Source organism: Limulus polyphemus, unplaced genomic scaffold (genome assembly GCF_000517525.1).
Source record: "Limulus polyphemus unplaced genomic scaffold, Limulus_polyphemus-2.1.2 Scaffold149, whole genome shotgun sequence".
Classification (NCBI taxonomy): Eukaryota; Metazoa; Arthropoda; class Merostomata; order Xiphosura; family Limulidae; genus Limulus; species Limulus polyphemus.
In genome coordinates, this window is record NW_013665759.1 from 533,172 (window position 1) to 554,161 (window position 20,990).

Genomic DNA, 20,990 nt, shown 5'->3' on the forward strand with positions numbered 1-20,990 from the left:
ATATAAGAAGAATTGTTGCTGTTCATTGCAGTAGTCATAGGGTAGTAAAATATAACCTGTAATGATATTTAAAAGTTTGGAATTACTACGGAGCATGACCAGTTTTTACAGAGGATTACTACTGAATTAGAATGGCCATTATTGACTCAAATCTCTTAGAAAATATTTGGGATCTTCTGAAATGTTAAAAACAAGTTAATTTGGGACAATTGAAAGTTATAGCTGAACTTGATTTTTGCAAGTCGTAGTGAATAAAGGCATTTATGTGAATACAAAATGCATAACGTAAATCAGAACCAAAGTAACCTGTGTGTGTTTATGTGTTGTATGTGTCAAATTTTCATCTTCTTATAGGCTCATACACAGTTTATTAATTTCTTCTCTCTAGACACTTTAACAGTTGTAAAATGTATCATTAATAATCTCATAAAAAGTTATATTGTGCACAGTGCAGCTCATTGAAGAATTTGTACTGTATTCCAGCGCATAATACCATGTGGTGTCATCTTCAGGGAGTCCTTCCTTATAGAAATAATAAATTGAAATTCTAGTGTTAGTAATTCATGTATATCTTTATTTTGTTAACACAGTTTTAAAATATGGTGTGATGGTGCCCCTACTTCTGTAAAATACTACTTGAAAACTAAGTTTTCTGTTGTATATGCTTTATAAGAATAGCATAAATCATTTGCTTATACCAAATATATTTAAAATGTGCTTAATTTAAAATATAGTACTGTATACCATATTACTTTTTAATTTAAATACTATTTCTCTTAAGGAACCTTTAAATTCTGAAGATGATGTTAGTGATGATGATACATCAGAAGTATTTGAAACAGATAATGTTGTTGTATGCCAATATGATAAGGTAAGCAGTTATAGTCTAAAGACTTAGTCTGAATCTAGGACAGCTTGATGCAGTAATAACTTTTTTATAATTTTTGTACTCATGCTGTTACAAATTCATAGATATCTTTTAAAATATATTGTGTTAATTACCCATATTTTAAGAGAAAGTAAGGTCATATCAAGTGAAAACAAATTAGCTTTATTATCAGCAATGTTTGAACTTTTTTTTATTAATAAACCCTATATTAAAGTGGGTTTAGACAGACTTAAAAGGACAACACTTATTGCTCTGCAACATCACGTAGTGAGCTGTGACAAAGGGAACCATTTGAAGTCAAGATACCATGAAGAATGGAGCTCTTAGGATTATTCAGAGGAACGCTTATTAAAAGCATCACTGTTAGTATGAAACTTTTGAGTCTGCTTTCTGTCGGTAATGTACCAAAGAAATGGAAAAACCCACTGAACCTACTAATTTGGAGCATTTGTACAGCCACCCAAAATTAGTTGCTTTTTGTTACATGTAAATTTTGAAATATGTTGAGAAATTAAGTAACATATTTGGTAATAAGTCCATTATACATAATTTTAATGAGAGTACAGAGCTCTATGTTATTCAAAACATTCATGGAGAAATCCAAGTTACTGGATTATACAGAAGTGGTACAAGCCATGAACCATTCATTACTACCCTGACTATAAGGCCTCTTCTTTTTTTTTGGTGCCTTGATCATCCAGATTGTGGTCAATAAAAATAGATTACCACTGTATAGAAAACAAATTTTGCTATTAATTCCTTGCATCAAATGAAAGAGCGTGGGTTTGATATTGACTTAGTTAAAGTTTTGTATATAACAGTGTTGTCTCAGCCATTAAAAATGGTGATGCAGTGTCATGGTGTGTACCCACTCTAGCTGGTATGGACTTGGTCTATCTTTAATTTTTAAAAGTGCTTTGAAAGCCTTGTTTTATGACATGTCCAGTAGGGATTTGAAAGAAATGATATTCAGAAACTACTACGATCAGAGTTTTGACCTAAGTCCAGCTCAACTACTCTACAGTCTTATGGTAATGTCTTTTTAGGAACATACCCTGAAATGTTGCTACCCTTAGAATTGTTTCGAAGTAGAAGTTGGTCTTCATTTTACTAGATGTGTATCAAGAGTTGGTGACAAATATTAATATCAGTGTTGCTATTAAAATTGGACCCCAGCAGCAAAACATATTACCCCATTCAGTTCTAATAATTTCTATTGATGTTATATATATTTATAAATTTTAACTTTTCATGTAACCATAATTAAACTTGGATAAAGTTAAAAAAAATGTGTAAATAACTAGTTTCGTGAATATTTGTTTACCTTTTTCACATTTATTTTGAAATTTTAAATCTCAAAAAAATATATATATTTTGTTTTGTTTTACTTCACAGTTAAGCTAGCATAAGTTTATCAGGTCTAAAAATTGATCTTTTCCTTCTATTACAGCATCATTCATTTTTAAGAGTTTAGATTGTAATGCAAACCCCAATTTTCATACACCATCTAGTTTCCACATTAGATCAACTTTCAGAACAAAGTAATAAGAAGTGTGGTTGCTGCTTCTCCTTATAACGCAGTATTTTTCCAGTCTGATAAGAAATATAAAAGATTTATTTACTGCAGCGTATTATTTACAAATTAAACAAATAAGTAGAAACAGTTATTTGGTTTTGAAGTCAAAAAGAAAAATGCAACAAGTTGTCTTAAATGTAACTTTCTTTTGTCTAGTAAATAGAGGATTTGAGGAATAAATGTATTTATCTTGTTACACCTTTATCTCTGGGTTTCTTATGAGTGATGTATAAAATGTTTTAATCTCTCTCTAACTTTCTTTTTTATTATTATTATTAAAATAAGCCTATGCCATTTCTGTTAACAGAGTAATAAGTGTCTTGTTTTATGATGCTTTACCCAACTACAGAAATAAGAATAATTTAGGATACAAGTAATTGTATGGTATAAAATGCACTTGAGTTAGGAAATGTTATGCTAATATTTTATGGTTTATAAAAAAGAAATATTATAAGGATGATATCAGTAACAGTTAGGTTAATATGTACACTTAATGTTTAATAGCATATTTTAACCAGGATTCAATTTTAAGGTCACTGAAACCTATTTTGGTCATACATCATAGATGTATAAGGTGTAACATCTTCAAGGGTTTTTAATTTTATGTTAATTTCAACCCAATAAGTTTCTTAATCATTAGGTATTGTGATTGTAACCACAAATAAGTTAACAGTAGTTAGTTTTTATTTTAAAAAAATTAACTAAATTCATAGTTTGTGTAAATTTTATAAAAAAATTTTTCTTTTGAAGGAAGTGTTCAAATTTTTGAGTTAATATTTTTAGATGTCATAGCTTATAATTCTTATTATGATTATTTTGGTTAGATATCTCGGAGCAGAAATAGATGGAAGTTTCACTTCAAGGATGGAATAATGAACCTTTCTGGTAAAGATTATGTGTTCCAGAAAGCCCTTGGAGATGCTGAGTGGTAAATAAAAGAAACAAACTAAGAGCAAAATCCGCAAATCTAAATAAATCAGGTGGTCAGTGATAAAGGATGAATAGAAAAATTTTCAAGTGTGCCAAGCCTTGGGCTTGAAGTATTCACTGGAGACTCAAACCTGATTCTTCAAGATCTTAGTTTGATAGCTCAGAGTAACACGGTGACAGACTGTTACATCATTACAATCTGTTTAGCTTATTTTCTGTCACAAAAATTACATTTTTTGTTGGGGACCTTGAGGGAAATGAACCCAAAAAAAGGTGTGATTCTATCATGACAATGCGAATATATTTTGTTCTTAGTACCCTTGTGAGAATTGAACTCAACAGAACTGTGATTCTTTCATGACAGTGTGATTGGCTGAGCAACAGCAACTCTCTTCAGATATATTTCTGTTTCTAATATTATTTACATTTAGTGTTTCAAGTTTATGTCCAAAGTGTCAGTATCCACGTTCTGTAATTTTTTATGGTGTACATAAAGCTTCATATCACAATGTTTTTGATTTATCCCTCTCTTTGGTTCTTTCAAGCTAAAGATTGAAATAAAAAAAACCAGTGTATAATATAATGACAGTATTTATCTTTCTTTTGTTATTCTCATCTTAAAAACCTGTTCTTTTTAAAATAAAAATTTTCCATCTTTTATTTACTGTATATTTTAAACATGGGCATTTTGTAAGATAACTGTATGCCCAGGGCACATATATTCTTTGTTTCCTCATATGTTGCATGTTATAATGTAACACCAATTCAAATTTTTATATTAAATTCATTTGCACTAGTGTTATTTTAATATCTCAAAAATTTACTAAGTTTAACATAATATAGGAAAACAAAAGTAGCAAAATCTCAAAAATCCTCTGAGATTTGTTATTATACTGGCTTGTAACGAAACCAAAAATGTAGAGGGTCAAAATATGCATTTTTCTGTTAAGATTGTTCCCTTTATCAGTTGATAAGGGAAGTAAAATTGTTCTTATTTATATAAAAGCTAAGAAATTCCACTGTTGTATACAACCCTAGTAGTTTTTATGACTTGGGTTTAAGCCCATTATAACAAGTCTACATTATTATATATTATTGAGAAAATTCTCCATTAATTTCTCTTCTTATTTTGAACCTTGCATTTTTTTCATTGAGTACTAAGAAATGCACAGTAATTGGTTTAATATCTGTTGCTATAACTTTTCCCAATTTGTATGTTTTAATATCAGTAATGTTTATTTGCTACTAGAGTGTCAACTTGATATTTAAATTCTAACTTAGTTTATATTGTCAATTTTCATGTGTTTATATTATTAGTCAAAACTTATTTTTGAAGAAATCAACAACCCTATTGGTTTCAGATTAATTCCCTTAATGATGTTATAATAAAGAAATCAACACAAAGAAACCCATCTCATATATAAATGTACATATTCATATTGTATGTACAACTTTTTTATATCTTTTAAATTCCACTTACTCAAAAACATATAACAAGACTTTTTAACAGTTCACAACTTACTTAGCATATACTAGTATTAGATTAAATCATCTTTTGACATCATTCTTCCTTTGATTTTTGAAGTATGTCACTCAAATGTTACTACTTTATTGTTACAGATACAAACTATCATTTGAAGAAGGTTCATTGAAATTCATGACAGTCTTGGCAAGATCTGTGCATTGCTTAGTTATATCCATACACGTCTGATTTCCTTGCTTATATTGCTATAGACTAGTTTGATTCTTGTTAAGAAATTGATTAAAGGTACAGATTCAAGATAAAGTGTATAATGAAGTTAAAACAGGTACAAGTTAAACACCATATTCTGAACTATATATATATAAATTCCTACTTTACAGAAATATCTGTTGACAAAACATCACAAAGATATTTAGCACAGTGTTAGGAACTAACAGAATGAAGTAGTTAAACTGGGAATAGATTACAGAATTGAGTTTAATTTATGAAAGAAAAACTTTTAAAGTCTACATTGTTTATCTGTGTTGTAGAAATATTTGGTATATTATACAGTTTTTCATATGATGTTAAAATAAAAAATGCAACTTCAAACATACACTAAGCAACATTTGCTCACTTATAGTTTGTCATGAAATTAAGACTTTAACTGCAGTTAACTTCTTTGTAGAATTATTTGTTACAATTCATTCACTTTATTCTTTCATGATTACAGATTTAAAAAAAAATGAAGTGTCACCTTTTATTAAACTTGGTTTAGTACAACACTTTGACCTATGGAAGTTGCAGCTTTTATGATGATCGTTTATCTGTTTTGTAGTTTTTACAAACCACAATATAGAAGGCTAAAATGAAAAAGGTAGAAAACTAAGAATTATAAGTAAGAGAGGAGTTAAAAGAAAGTCATAAGAGAATTCTCCATCAGAAATGAGTGTATTATCTAAAGAAATCAAACCACAAGCCAATGAGTATGTTAATTGACACTGTTTCTACAACTACAATTGTCATCTAGAAAAGTACATACTTGAAACTGACTTCATGCAGAGACATGGATATGAGGATAACTAGCTTCAAATAATTTCACACTCAACGATAAGGAAATTTCCATGTTTTATATTACAATTACACAACTCACCAGAAGTTGGACCTCAAGTAACAACAAAGAAAGGTGTACACTGGCTAATGAAGACAGCCAATCTCGAGTGCAACAGAGCAGAATACAGAAGAACAGAAGGCTCAAGCCAAAAGTCATCTTTTGTAATTGCTTTTTGAATGATGTCTGTAAAAGGACAGCCAACTGATTTACTTCAGTGAATACTTCACATGTAATAAATCAACCTGCTAGAGAATACAGGGTTCCTGTTAAGACCAGTTACAGAGTATCACCAAGGGTATAGTTATCAGTGGATTCTTTTGATCATCTACCCATAAAGAATGCCCCCAGTGACCAGACAATAAGGGGCAAGAAGTCATCCCACCTTCATACCATAGAATGGTTTTTGGTTTGTTTTGAATTTCGTGCAAAGCTAGATGAAAGCGTTAGCCATCCCAATTTAACAATGAAAGACTAAAGGAAAGGCAGCTAGTCATCAACACCCACCACCAACTTTTGGGCTACTCAATTACCAACAAATAGTGGGATTGACCATCACATTATAATGCCCCCACTTTTGAAAGGGTGAGCATGTTTTGTGGGATGGGGATTTGAACCCTCAACCCTCAGATTGTGAGTAAAATGCCCTTTCTACCTGGCCAGGCTGGGTTCATACCATAGAGCACGGAAAACCACCAAAAGTGATTTGGTGAATGGACAGTTTAGGCATAGTAGATAAGATAACGATTTCATGGAATATTTTGTCTGTCATTGTCCATCCTGACTGATGGGCTGTGGTATTGAATGAAAAGTCTCTTGGGAGGCACAAGGTAAATTGGAAGTGTTATAGATGCAAACATATGTGCAACTGATTTTGAATACACAATGAACAACTTAAGAGGACTGTGGAAAAAACGTGGTTTTAACACAGATTTTATGCCTGTTGGTTTCTGGTGCTTTGCTAGGTTTAACCATAACACTATACCGCATATATAGCATTTCAGGGAATTTTTTGTCACTCCTTGTCCAGTCCAACTGGTGAGTACTGTTATTGAATGAAATGTCTCTTGAGCAGTGAGGTATGGTAAAAAAAAATGTAATCTGTTTTTACACATACCTCTGATTTAGAATCCACAATGGATAAATCATAAATGTAAAAAAAGAACGTCTGTAGCTTACTAATCTCTTTCTATGTACCATATTCAAACAGGACGTTAGTGACCATGGTCTTCCACAGATCTCCTTGAGGCACAAAAGGAAATCCAATGTCGGTGGATTCATCCATTTAGATAGACTGTTGTCATAAGCCAACCTTTGTGTTCCACAGTCTCTCCTTCCTTCAATCTTTCCAGTTACGACCAGACTTTCAATTTCTTTTTCCCTCCTAATGTGTCCTAGAAACTCCAACTGTCTCTTTCTGATGTTAGTCAGCAGCTTCCTCGTGCAACCTGCTCTTGACAAAATATCTTTAATTGAAGTGTAATTAGTCCAATATACCTTTAGAACTACAACTCAATTGCTTCAATTCTCTTTTTCATACTTGGTGATATTGTCCAACATTCTGATGTATACATGATAACTGGTATAACATAGCAATCCAAAACTCTTAACTTCATCTTCATACAAATTTTATTATTTGTCAGTATCTTTTTTTCATTTTCAGAAATGCGTCTTTTTGCCATCCTTATTTTCCATTTTATTTCATGATCACATTTACCATCTGATGTTACCCAGCTTCCCAGGTAATTAAATTTATTGACTTGCCTTATCTATTCCTTATCTACTTTGGCAATGCATACAGGAATGATCATCTTCTAAATTACCATGCATTCTGTTTTCCTTACATATACAAGTGTCAAATAGTTAGACTAATTAAGTAGATTAACTCGGAAAATAGGGAGGGTAATTATGAATGTGATAACCAAATTTTCCTAGATTGTGTGAAATAACATGATGTACAAATTTCGTAAAAATAAATTAAATTATTATTATGAAACAAAAAGAAAAGTCCCGGCATGGCCAGGTGGTTAGGACGCTCGACTTGCAATCTGCAGGTTCGCATCCCACCAAACATGCTCGCCTTTTCAGCCATGGGTGCGTTATAATGTGACGGTCAATCCCACAATTCGTTGGTAAAAGAGTTGGCGGTGCTCTAGTCTTACACTGCTAAATTAGGGACGGCTAGCGCAGATAGCCCTCGTGTACCTTTGCGCGAAATTCGAAACAAACAAACAATGTGTCTTGTATTTTTTGAGCGAAATTTGCAACGTCCCATTTTACGAAATAATGAATTTATTACAAGGCTAAAATTGTAGCTAAGATAACCTACAATTCGTGAAAGTGTATGATACACTGAAAAATGTTTTAATTTTTATAATACGTTGATAGTTCTGAAAAGTTTAATGAATTCGTATATTTTGTCTGCCTTTTACAGAGAGAAAACTTTTCATTGGCATGCTTTCCAAAAAGTGTAACGAGAACGACGTAAGAATTATGTTCTCGCCCTTTGGCTCCATAGAAGAATGCACGGTACTCAGGGACGCAAGCGGACAGAGTAAAGGTAAGCTTTCATTTTTTGTATTTCACGCGAGTTCTACAACTTTAAGCAGTATTCGTGTACCTTGGGGTTTGACTAATTTATAAATCTAAGTTCGGTAGTCGAGAATCGAAGGGTTTTCTCTTTAAAACGATACAACTTTAGAACTTAACGTGAGTTCAAAGATGATAATCAGAAGTGATCTCTCTTTGAAACGTTCATACAAAAGACGTATCCGATTTATAAATACAATTAACTCTCATCAGTACACCAGGGGTCCACATGGATCCCAATGATTTTCCTGGTTGTATATATTTTTACATAATCATTACAAATTTATACCCATTTACGTCCATGCATACTATCATTGATCATCATTATACGTGCAGCTCACCCTATAGCATAAGAAACATATTTCTAAACGTTTATTTCACTATATAAGTTGTCATAAAGGATAATCCATCAAAGTAGTATAATCTGGTCAGTTTGTTTGTAACATCATTATGGTAAGCATGTATACAGACCGTATTCCTCAACAAGTGTTCACTGTGATGATTGTTTGTAATGCCCTATTATATAGAAACCTCGTTTGATAATTATTGTAAATAACCTGCTTATCGGATTTTCAATCCATGGCCTACTATAAAGATACATTTGTGTTGGGATTTGGTTGGACCCAAGGTGACCCACAGTGTACACTCTCAGTTTTCTTTGAGTTGAATTTTGATGTATTGTAGTAATCTCATCATATATTGGTGGATAATGACTTTAAAACTGGAGTATAATAAAACTTTGGCATTTTTTTTGATACACCTTGTATAAGGAATGGTTTAATACTACTTATTTGTATACAATGTAATTTTGTAAACAATGTGAACAACATAAAAAATATATGTATTCTAGAGGAAATATGTTGACAAAATGCTAATCCTAATAAAACTTGTAATACAATTGGTTTTTGGAATTTCAATCCAGAGCTTACTATAATGGTAATTTTGTGCTGGGCTCCAGTTGGATCTCAGATGTTCCATAACGTAACTTTTCAAAGGTGTACTGATGAGGGTTAATTATATTCATTGGGAGAGAATCAGGGGTGCTATCTCTTTGAAACGTAACAACTTTGAAATGGAGATTGTGAAACCTGAGTCATGTAAGTGAAATTTCTCTGTAAACTTTTAAGCAGAAATAAAATATTAAAGTTATGACATTGCCTTTCATAAACGAGACGAGGTATCTAAGGTAAGAGATATTCATGCATCTTAGCTTGGTGACATAAGAAGTGATATAAGTACGTTGGAGAAAACAATCGTGGTTGTTACCCATTGTTACGTGGAAATAGAACATCCATTTGCTCTGAAATAAATTAGTTTCGTCCAAAAAAGTGAAGGTATAACATCTATGGCAGTAATATTTGTGTCATTCTATCCTCTAATTTCATGAAATATACTGCAGTTTTTGTGTTGGAGATTTTAATATAACCAATTAAGCAAATGGTTAATATAATGAGGTTTCATCGGTTAACTTTCTTGTTGATTAGACAGGTCTGGCTGATATTCTTTTGTCGAATTTAATGAATATATACACCATTAGAAGTAATTAATAATCATTTGTTGTGTGGACTTGCCAGCGATGGTTATCCTTAGCTTTCAAATTAATTATCACAAGCATGTAGTGGCATTTCTTATATTTTCCCTTGGTTAAATACACAGGTCAGTAGTGCTAATTCTCAGCATCCTTTAAGTTGGAGACATTGGTCAATAGCAGTAATCTTCAGCTTCTTAATGAATTAACTGAATATGCCATGCAGTAATGGTAGCTAATTATGTAGGCTTTTAGTTGTAATTTCTGACTTCTTGTCGAGATAACGACTGCTAACTAGTATAATAAATTATCGTACGAAGTTAGTTCTCTAGACCTGACTATAATAGCAATAATTTTGGACACTTTCTGAATTAAGTTATCAGGCAGTAAAAGCAATTTACAGATTACTATTGATACAAATGATTTGATAGGCCTGCAATTGCAGTTCTTGGCATCTGATTGAGATAACTGATAACAGAAGTCATCAGCTTCTTCATGAGGGCATTGATTACATAACAGTAGGGGTAATTTGTTTGCTTTTTATGTATAGGCTTTTTCTCACCACCAATAATGTAAAGTATTTAGATGTTTGGACAACACTGACATACTCATAGCCACACACCCCAATGAAAGAATAGACCATTCCAAGCTTTAACTTGTTGTTAAACAAATGTTTAAACAACTTCACTTATTCAATTATATATAAGCTGCCCAGTGTCAGATAACAATACGAAGAATTAAATTGTAGCGGATTTCTACAAGTTCTTCAAATACCTATAGAATGATAGGTTTCTTTTTGGTGAGTATAAAACACGTAAATACACCAGTTTGATTTACGTGACATACCATTACAAATAATTATCCAAAATTATTTTGTGTACTTGTTAATTTCATTTCTTCACGGAAACTAATTTTGGTGAAGTAGAGGGCTATTCAATTCTAAATAAATATGCTTTATTTTGTGTACATTTCACTACAATATGAGGCCTACTTTATTTGCTTCACTCGTACCAAGCAGCACTGATGATCTGCGAATTCGGCTGAACTAGTCTGCTGCAGCGGCAGTAGCAAGTCAGAGAATAGACTGAGCCTCTACTTCATCTTTTTTTTAACTGGAATTCACATTTTAGCGAACGAAAGAGATTAACAACCGAGTATGGGTAATCCTTGGTTTCTTCTTGAATGTAATGGTCACAGGACTATAGTGATAATTCTTGACTTATTTATAAGATAATTGAATACGTAGCAGTAGGAGTGATCTGTGGCCTCGACCTGAGATGGTTTGTGATATAGCAGTGTTGGTAATCTTTCGTTTCCCGAGCTAATGTTAATATTTAGCTTATTCCTAACTTGGTTTTTCTTGGGAATTTTTGGATATCTTTAGGTTCTCCTGATTTAATTGTTTACTAAGCAGTAGTAAACATCCTTGGCTACTCACCAAGTTAAGTGTTTATACTTCAGAATTTACATTTTTAAGTGTTGCCGTGTTTATGATTAATTTTTCCAAAAATTACTGCAAGATACACGGTTGTACAAGGTGAATAGAAATTTCTTAAGGCTATATGGAAATGCACTAAAATCAGTATGGTTGTTTTCATTAACTTCTCCTAACTAAGATTCTTCCAAATAAATTTTATCTTCGTACCAGTACTCAAGTTTATCCATTTCCATCTCGGTTGTGGTGTGCCCTCTAAAGACACTGTTTCATTACGATTACAATCCATAACAGTCTTTATAAGTTTCCATAACTTTTTTTATTATTATTATTTCGCTCACACCAGTCATTAGCAATAATTGAGCAGCTCATAAATTTCTGAGTAAAACAAAATCACATACTCATATTCTGAATGTCACGTGAGACTGAACAAGGTGCAAACTTACTTTAGTGTTATGTTTATAATTTATTACTTTTTACTTTATTTAAAATTTAATGGATTTTTTTTCAGAAATAATTATAACAATAAGAATTACGCGATATGTTATTTTTGCTGTAAACTTTAGTGGATAAATAATAAAGTGTACTATCAGAGGACAGTGAGGTAATCTGTAATTTCTGTAAGCTCATCAGGTAATAGTAATCTATGGATGTTATCCAGTGTTTTACCAGACCGGTAATGAAGGTTTATATCTCCATAATGTTTCAACATAATTATTTGTAATTTTTCACCACACTACTGCAATGTGTAGGTATATAGAATTTGGAACTTTTCATTTTTTATTCAGTATAAGAACTTGATTTATACTTGTAGTTTGTTGTACTTGATCATATATTGTGGTATGCATTCGTTGGTCCCTTGTAGAAACTATTTAAAGAATGTTCGTTGAAGTGCAGTTTTTTCGATTCGTTGTCGTCAGTTAATGTGTTTCGTAGCTGACCATGTTGCATAACGTTTTACAAGTAAATATCAGGTAATTTGTAAGGTCGATACTTTAAATTAATTACTCCTTTCTTTGCTAAAAAACAAAACCTGGAAGAATACAGAATTTAAAAACTTAGAATAGCGTTCTTTTGGTATAGAGTTTAATGAATATATATATATATATATATATATATTTTATAGGATAAAAATTCAGGGACTTTAAGAAACATGTAAAATTCTATAATGGTTCTTTTTCATTGCAAAATTTAATCTCCTACCTCCCCTTGGAGTTCTGTAAGTACTAGGGTGGTTTGTCAAAATATAGCAAAGTTTATTTTTGTTTACGAAGAAAACAAAAATTTGGGGTGATAACTTAGCACTGTAAGTTATAATTGATAGATTTTAGGATTCTGTTGAACGATAGATAAACGTGACTGAGCTGAAGAAAAAAATCGCATTTTACGTGATAAACCTGATGCAGACTCAATCTTGTGTTTGTCTTTCTTGTTTTTTTTATGAGTAGGCAGTGTTTCACTTTTTCGTACGTTATGTATTGTTTAAAAGTAATGCAATAGGATGAAAATTAATACCGTGTTTATCTGTTCTTATTTACAGTTTTGTAGGACACGCATATCCTAATCCAAAAAAAAATTAATTTGTTTTGTTTCTTAAATACTTTACTGTAAATCTACGTAAATTGTTTCAAAAGTCATCGTAAAAATTAGTATTAACGCGTCCGTTAGAAACTATGTTTGGGAATTTTTTTAATGTTATTATATGCTGACCTTTACAACCAGATCATTTTCTTAAAGCTCTAGAGTTTTTGAAGTAAAGAGAGAATAAATGTTTATGAGATATATTAAATCTACTTGTTTCTTATGTGTGCATCTTTAGACTGTAAGTGCTACTACTTTTCTTTACATGTAACATGGTTGTTAGGGAGCTCGACTCGCATGCTGCGGGTCAAAGGTTCGAATCCCCATCCCACCAAATATGCTCGCCTTTTCAACCGTGTGGGCGTTATAAGCTTCGGCCAATCCCAATATTCGTTGGTAAAAGAGTAGCCCAAGAGTTGGTGGTAGGTTGTGATGACTAGTTGCCTTCCCTCTAGTCTTACACTGCTAAATTAGGGACGGCTAGCGCAGATAGCCCTCGTGTAGCTTTGCGCGAAATTCAAAACAAACAAACATGTAACATTTATATCTATAATTATAATCCGAAGAGGGTCAAATATTATAGGTTGCATCTCATGACGAGCAAGATGTTTCATCACTGTTCAATAAAACACGAACTCATAATATTTCATTAATATCGTAAAATAATGATACCGAAATTTTCGTGAGACTTATTAAGATACAGGCAAAACTCGTTTGCTCGTAAACAAGTCTCGTTATTATGCTTCAGTAGGCGCGAACGTAAAACTTCATCTTGCTGTTTTTTTTCTTACCTTTATTTTTTTAACGTTTGATGTGATAGTTTCTATTATAAATCCTGTTCTATATCGTAAATTCAGCGGTGTTGATGTTTTTTAGTTTCGTGTACATTTCTACAGTGATGTGTGTGTGTGTAACAATTGGTTTATATATATTTTCAACATTACATTTGCACACTTTCTTATACACCTTATCAAGTCTAATTTCGTATAGTTGATCATCAAATATTGCAAGTTTCTTATAGATTTATATAGATTGTTGAAAATTAGGTCTCGATTTTTTTTTCCCCAGTGAGTTTCATATTTTCGGACAACAAGTTTTTAAAGATCGAAGAACATTAAAGTAATATTTTATTTAGGCATCAGATAGACTTTTCCCCGACAATTCAATTTTACAATTTGTACAAAGCACAATATATGTACACAGTTCGATTGAGAACAAAAATTATTTAACTGTTTTTAAGGAATTTGGTGAAGATTGCCCGTTTCATTGAAGGGCTGTGTGTCTGTAGTGTTTCGAGTTTTTGAAATATGTATTGAATATCAGTTTTATCTCTTATGCTGCTGAAAACGAAAAATAATCGCTAAAATCTCTTACGCAGCACAAGAAACGAATAAACCTCAGTAGCATTGTGATAAAGTACATGCTGAAACTGGAAATTCAAATAACAATCACTTTTTAGAACACCATCGTGTTTCATTGATTACTTTGTGTGGTTTTTATGCTATTCTGTTTACATTAAGTTGTTTTGACGATTTAGTTGTTGCTGAAACACTAGATGTTCGTTGTTATATTACTATGTTATGCAATAACTTATAGGAAAATGCCTCTGAATTGCAAAGAACAATATTTTTGTTAGGTTTTAACGTGCATGAAATCTCGTCTAATTCCTAACAGTGTATATATATAATACTGTAATCGTTTCCCCCGAATTTACTATACGTGATGGTTTGCAAAAACGAAAACAATTTGGTTCATTAAAATAGGAAATTATACGTTACTTAACGAAACGAAGCGCATGGTTTTTAATGGAGCATTACTCGTGAAGAAATAGTTACACAATACGAATCTATAAATATTTATATGGCCTTTTTTTATTCAACGTGTTTTTAGATTCATTGGCTATTAGATGCCAAAAATATAATCAAAGATCACTATTCTCAAGCTTATCAAATCGTTTGTGCTCATGTACTAAAAGGCTACATCTGATTGTGTATCATAGACTAATAGAAGTAATAGCTGAAACTGGTGTATATTCAATTCGAGGTTGTATAGATTGTACAGAAGATATAGTTAAAACCTTTTTACAGTTAAACTCTTATGTATGGTTCATAAGAGATATGGAGTAGACTGCTGTATAACCATCCCAAAGAACGTAATTTAAATAATTAAGACAAGGATCCATCCAGAGTCATTGAGGTATATCTACAACTGTCATATATTTAAGTTTATAAATTTGTGTGTGCATGTGTAGTATAATAAGAAGCATTCATTGATTTTCTTTGAGAAAGGTTTTTAATAGGGTAAAACTTTTGAGGAAAAAAATCAGATGAATTTTTCTAAGCATAATCTTATAGAAACTTAGTTGTATTCAGAAATATAAAACAAAAAGTGCTTAAAACAAACCCATGCTTCACAGCTCACTATTCTAGCAGCCTGAAGAAAAACTCTTGGAAAACAAAGTTTTCAAAAAGATAAAAGGTTTAATGGTTTTTACCACAATTTCGTATTGTCTTTTTATTATCCAGAAACAACAACAAAAATTGTCCTAAATTCATTAGTCTACAGATATCCATTAAAATAAACCATTATTAACTTTTTTTTTGTATTTATGCAGACATGTTAATGCACTCTGGTCTTTGAACTTAGTTTAATTTATTGAAAGAGCACTGTACTGCTGCACTTTCAATCAGAATACATTGTTAAATCAATGTTGCTGCTGATGTAGTAGTGTATCTGGTTGAGACATTGTTCTCAATTCTCATTGCGGAGAGTTTGGGATGTCTGGATAAGGTTCTGTAACATAATTACTGAATTATGAGTGCAGAACTTCAGTTGTAACATTACGACAACTGCCCTTGCATTTATTTACATAAAGTAATATAATTATTCAGGTGTAACCAGAATGCACAAGATAATCAATTGGGGATAAAAATTGTGTAAGACTCAAATCAAAATCCCTAATTATACAGTTAAGATTACCACACGAATGATCTTGGGGTACCTAGCTCATCAGAGACATAGCAGAAACCACATATTTCAAATCTTCAAGGAAGAGTATAATAAAAACAAGTGATGAATTTAATCTCAGTTCTTACTAACATGGCTCAGCAAAACATAAAAGAAACATCAAACTTTAAGGTTGAATAACTATTGTAAAAAGCATAAGTAAAAATTATCTTTAGTCCACTTGACTTAAAAGCCATTGAATATATCAGCATTACACTGTATGGATTAAGGAATATTCCAAATACCATACTACTTTTGGACTTGGTTTCAATGATCTTGAAATGTGTAATAACAACTATGAGACATCTGACCCAGCTTCTTGTGGTTTGGAAGATAAATAATTAAAAACAAAACTAGGCAGATCTATATTAGCCCATATGACCCAGGGTAATTCAGAAACTGTCATTGTATAATAAATACTACTCTTTCACTGATCTTGGTCTGTTTACTGTAGAGTGATATGGTGAACTACACTCTTTCATCCAGCGTCAGTCTGTTTGATGTAAAGTGGTATAGTAAACACCACTCTTTCATCCAGCGTCAGTCTGTTTGATGTAAAGTGGTATAGTAAACACCACTCTTTCACTGATCTCTGTCTGTAAAGTTACTGATAAATGATGGTAAAATGTACCTTAAGTAAAATGTTGTTACTATAACTTGAACAATAATATTTATGGTAATTAAAAAAAATGTTATAATAGTTTAAATTATATTTCTCATTTATTACAAATGTGTTCACCAATAAATAACCATACACTTTGCTCTGTCCATTGTGGGTATTTGAACCCTGGATGTAAGCATTGTAAATTCATCAAATTACCACTGGCTCACCAGGGGATTAATTACCATAAAAGATACAATGACTAAAATACTGACATTGTAGATTTAATGGTTCTTTTCAGTTATTGTGTTGATATTTATGTCAAATCTTACTTAATAATTTATTTCTTGCACTTCCAAAATTTCTAACAATTATGTTTAAGTGGCTTATTAATGATATCAGTGCTTTTGCATCTTCACATCAATTGTAATAATATAAAATAACTTACATACGTAAAAATGAGCAAAATGATAAATGTTTTTACAGTGTGAGGTTATACAGTTATATTACATACAGGATTCAATCATTGACAATTTGTAAAGCTCATTTTTAGTAACCACAAAATCTTAGAAATTTATGAAACACAAAAAAAAGTTTTTCTAAGTCCATTCAAAAAGGATAAAGCTTTCTAGGCTAAAATCATTAAACCTCTAGTTCATACAAATCACAGACTAATCCATTCAAAGCTGGCTACAACATCTAATAATGCTTTTCTTTTGCTACATCTTTGACTTTTGATCCTCATTCTGGAGTAATTAGCAAGGAGCATTTGGAAAAAATAAATTAAATTAACTTGTTTACTCAATTACACTGATTATATTTTAACTAATTTATATTTCAAACTCAAGTTTCAGGCAAGTGCCTATGCTAAGTATAAATTATCATTATTATTGTAACACTAATATAAATATTTCAATGTAATTATGTTTTTCAACACAGTGCTTTGTCATGGATTTCCATTTAGTACAGTACATGCCAGTCTACTAATCAACAGACAAACTTGCTTTCTGTTTATAAAGATACTAAAGAGCAAGAAGGATTGGTGAAACAACTCAACCACTCAACTGATTTACATTGATTTACAGTTATATAAAACTATAAATGGGGTAGAATGCCAAACACACCTCCTTGAAGCTAAGGTATTGTATAATATATGTACATCTGGACTCCATATACAACATTACAGTAAAGTTTTAAAAAAATCCAATGTGAATTGTAGGAGGAGTTGTATTCAGGAGATTCACATTTCTACACTTCAATTCTGGGAGTTCAATATTTCATAAAGAAGAAATAATGAAAATAATTACACCAAAATAATATGCACATCTGTACTGCCTATACAGCATTCTTTTTCTCTCGGGAAAATCTGATGTAAACCATAGGGGAGTTGCTTTCAGAAGACTAACACTTGAACATTTCCGTCATAAATTTAGCACACCATAAAGCTTAAGAAAATCAATGAAATTACATCCAAATAATAAACATGTATATATCCATGCTTCATATTCAATATTCCTGTAAAGTTTTAAACAAATCCAACATAAACTGTGGAAGTAGTTGCATTCAAAAGTGAAAGACTTCTGCACTTCCATCTCATAGACTAATGTTTCATAAATCATAATACTATGAAAATGATTGCACCAAAATAACATACACACATTTATGTTGCCTGACAACTTTCCTGTAAAGTTCAAAGAAAATTTGCAGGAGGTGTTGCTTTAAGAATGCTAGAACTTGTGCATTTTCCCCATCATAAAATCAAATAAGTTACACCAAAATAGCACCTACTTGCATCTACATTTCACATACAACATTTTCATAATGCCTCTAGCTATTATGGAGAAATAAAACTTGTAAAAATTAAACCAATCATCAACAATCTACTACTACTACTAGAAGATGGAATCATTAATTTAAATTAGTTGAGATATGTTTCTTTTCCTAAATTAATGTGTTATTGATGTCTTATGAATTAATTACTGAATTAAATTCATCGTGTTTAATACTGCTGTCTATCACCCAAAAATAACTTTTTTTATTAACAAATGTATAAATATTTTGTAAAAAGGATTTTCAGTGCATTTTAGTCATCTTTAACACACACACACACACAAAATAAACATTTTCTGCAGTAAATTTGAGTTTCAAACTTTGGTTTCTTGGGAAATTTTCTGTCATTGAATTATGAAAACATTATCATAATATTAGCTAAGTATCTATAGTAAAGATGCTAATGATGAGAAAAGTTTCAACCTTTGTATAAATTCCATGATGGAATCTGTTTCAAGAGAGTAATGAATATTAAAGCAATAAAATGCAGCAAACATAATCCCTAATCCAATTTTGAAATTTGAGATACCTTGGTTATTGACCTCTATATAAATGCTCAACATGTAAAGTGAGCTAGTCAGGGTAGAACATCCTGTAATCAAACATGTGCATATTTACTTCACATACACTTCACAAATTTTATTACACTGTAACATTCTTAAGCTGTATTCATATGTAGAATTTCATACAGTGGCTAAAACTTATCTTGTTTAGAAACATCATATATTAGAAAATGCACATATACTGTATGACTGTTCCATGTAATGGGAAGTATTTCTGCTTGTTTAAAAAATAGAAACAATTACTACTACAAAACAGTCATTTATACACACACGTTTATGCCCAATGAATAACTATCAGAATGGATATTTAAATATTTTATTATCACTCTTATATGAATAGTTCCGTAAATAAGAACACATCATAACAACAGTATTAACCATTTACTGAACAAATTCCTACTAATATTGTCATTTGGATGTGTTTGAACTTGTCACCATCATGCAAGTTGATTTGAGTAATTCAGCATAGTGAAAAAGGTTGATCAAAATATTTAACAAATTCTTTAATATAATAAACCTCGGATGGTAAATTTCTAAAATGACATGTAAAAAAAATTAAATAAGTCACATTAATCATAATAATTCCAGATTTGGCCCTATAAAATCACTGTTATTGCAGAATTGAAATACATCATAGTAACAGATGCTACTGACAATTACAACAGCTGTTGCATAGTTTCTGTATAATATTGTTCAAATTATTGTATACAGTGTAATAAAACTGTATCATAAAGCCCTGTAATGGTTTCTAAAGTTTTATACTTATCTTACAATTGTTTACAGCAGTAATTTATGGACTCTTGAATACTGTAACAGGTTTTTCTTACACATCAAATTCTTTGAAAAGAATTATAGCTGTTTTACAAATCTTGTTGCCAAACTAATTTGGTAATTATGTCAAAGAAATTTAATCAATTATACTAATATCAGAAAAGTAATAGAATATTGTTGTATGAAATCGGTTTATTTTTCCAGTTTACTGGACCAATGTTAGTGACTGTGAGGTACCCAAAGAATAGTTTCACTTATTTGATTGGTTTTCGTGATGAACAACTGTTTTAGGTTTTACAATAGTTAAATATTTAATTTTCACTTATTATAATATTCTTTTTATAATAGATATGTTGACCACAAGTGGATTATGCAACACATACCACAAGCAATCAGGCATTTACATATACAATACACCTTATATATTTTGCGAACCGTGGCGTATGTCCTAGTGTTCGTCTGTCTCACGTTTGAAAAGATGCGCAAACAGGAAAAGCTCAACATTGACATTTGAAATGATTGGAGAACAGGCATGAATAATGTTGATGCCAAATTTTGTTTCGCAAGCGGGATATTCTACACTAAATTATTAGGAATTATTCACATTTCAACTTGTGACGTAACTTAAAGAATAAAAATGTAAATATACCGTATGTTGTTATTGTTGAGTGACTCTTAACATGACTGAAATGATCAACAATTACTTTTCGCGGTGGGCGGTATAAGTAGCTCAGAGTTTGGCTCTGAGTGAAACCAATAGTACAATACAATTAACCTTTTTAAAGTCCATGAAATAATTTAAATTGATAAATTAGCTTAAACTTTTCCCGTCACTGGGGACGGGTACTTTTGTTTTTATGTATATATATAAATATATATTAATCTATTGTTTCCCATAACTGCAACAGCAAAATAAAAACTTCCATTTCACTCTTGTATTTTCGTCAATACCACACTGCAAACTCATCATAATGAAAATTAAACTTGTGTATTTACGTGTTTTACACTCACCAAAAAGAAACCTATCATTCTATTTGAAGAACTTGTACCAATCCGCCACGGTTTAATTCTTCGTATTGTTAGCCGACACTGGGCAGCTTGTACATAACTGAATAAGT

General features: G+C 31.3%; 1 protein-coding gene and 1 long non-coding RNA gene across 14 annotated transcripts in view; both read left to right on the top strand.

Moving 5' to 3' along the window:
* Positions 1–20,990, top strand: part of LOC106475719 (CUGBP Elav-like family member 2) — a 446,359-nt gene that overhangs the window by 362,678 nt on the left and 62,691 nt on the right. For all 13 annotated transcript variants that reach the window (XM_022380881.1, XM_022380892.1, XM_022380877.1 and 10 more), the window contains one exon: positions 8,403–8,528. In XM_022380881.1, the coding sequence (XP_022236589.1) occupies positions 8,403–8,528 (126 nt within the window). The remainder of the gene's footprint in view (positions 1–8,402; positions 8,529–20,990) is intronic.
* On the top strand, positions 779–3,411 carry LOC111084129. The gene is made up of 2 exons (XR_002609406.1): positions 779–871; positions 3,290–3,411. It is a non-coding gene; the product is annotated as an uncharacterized LOC111084129 (long non-coding RNA).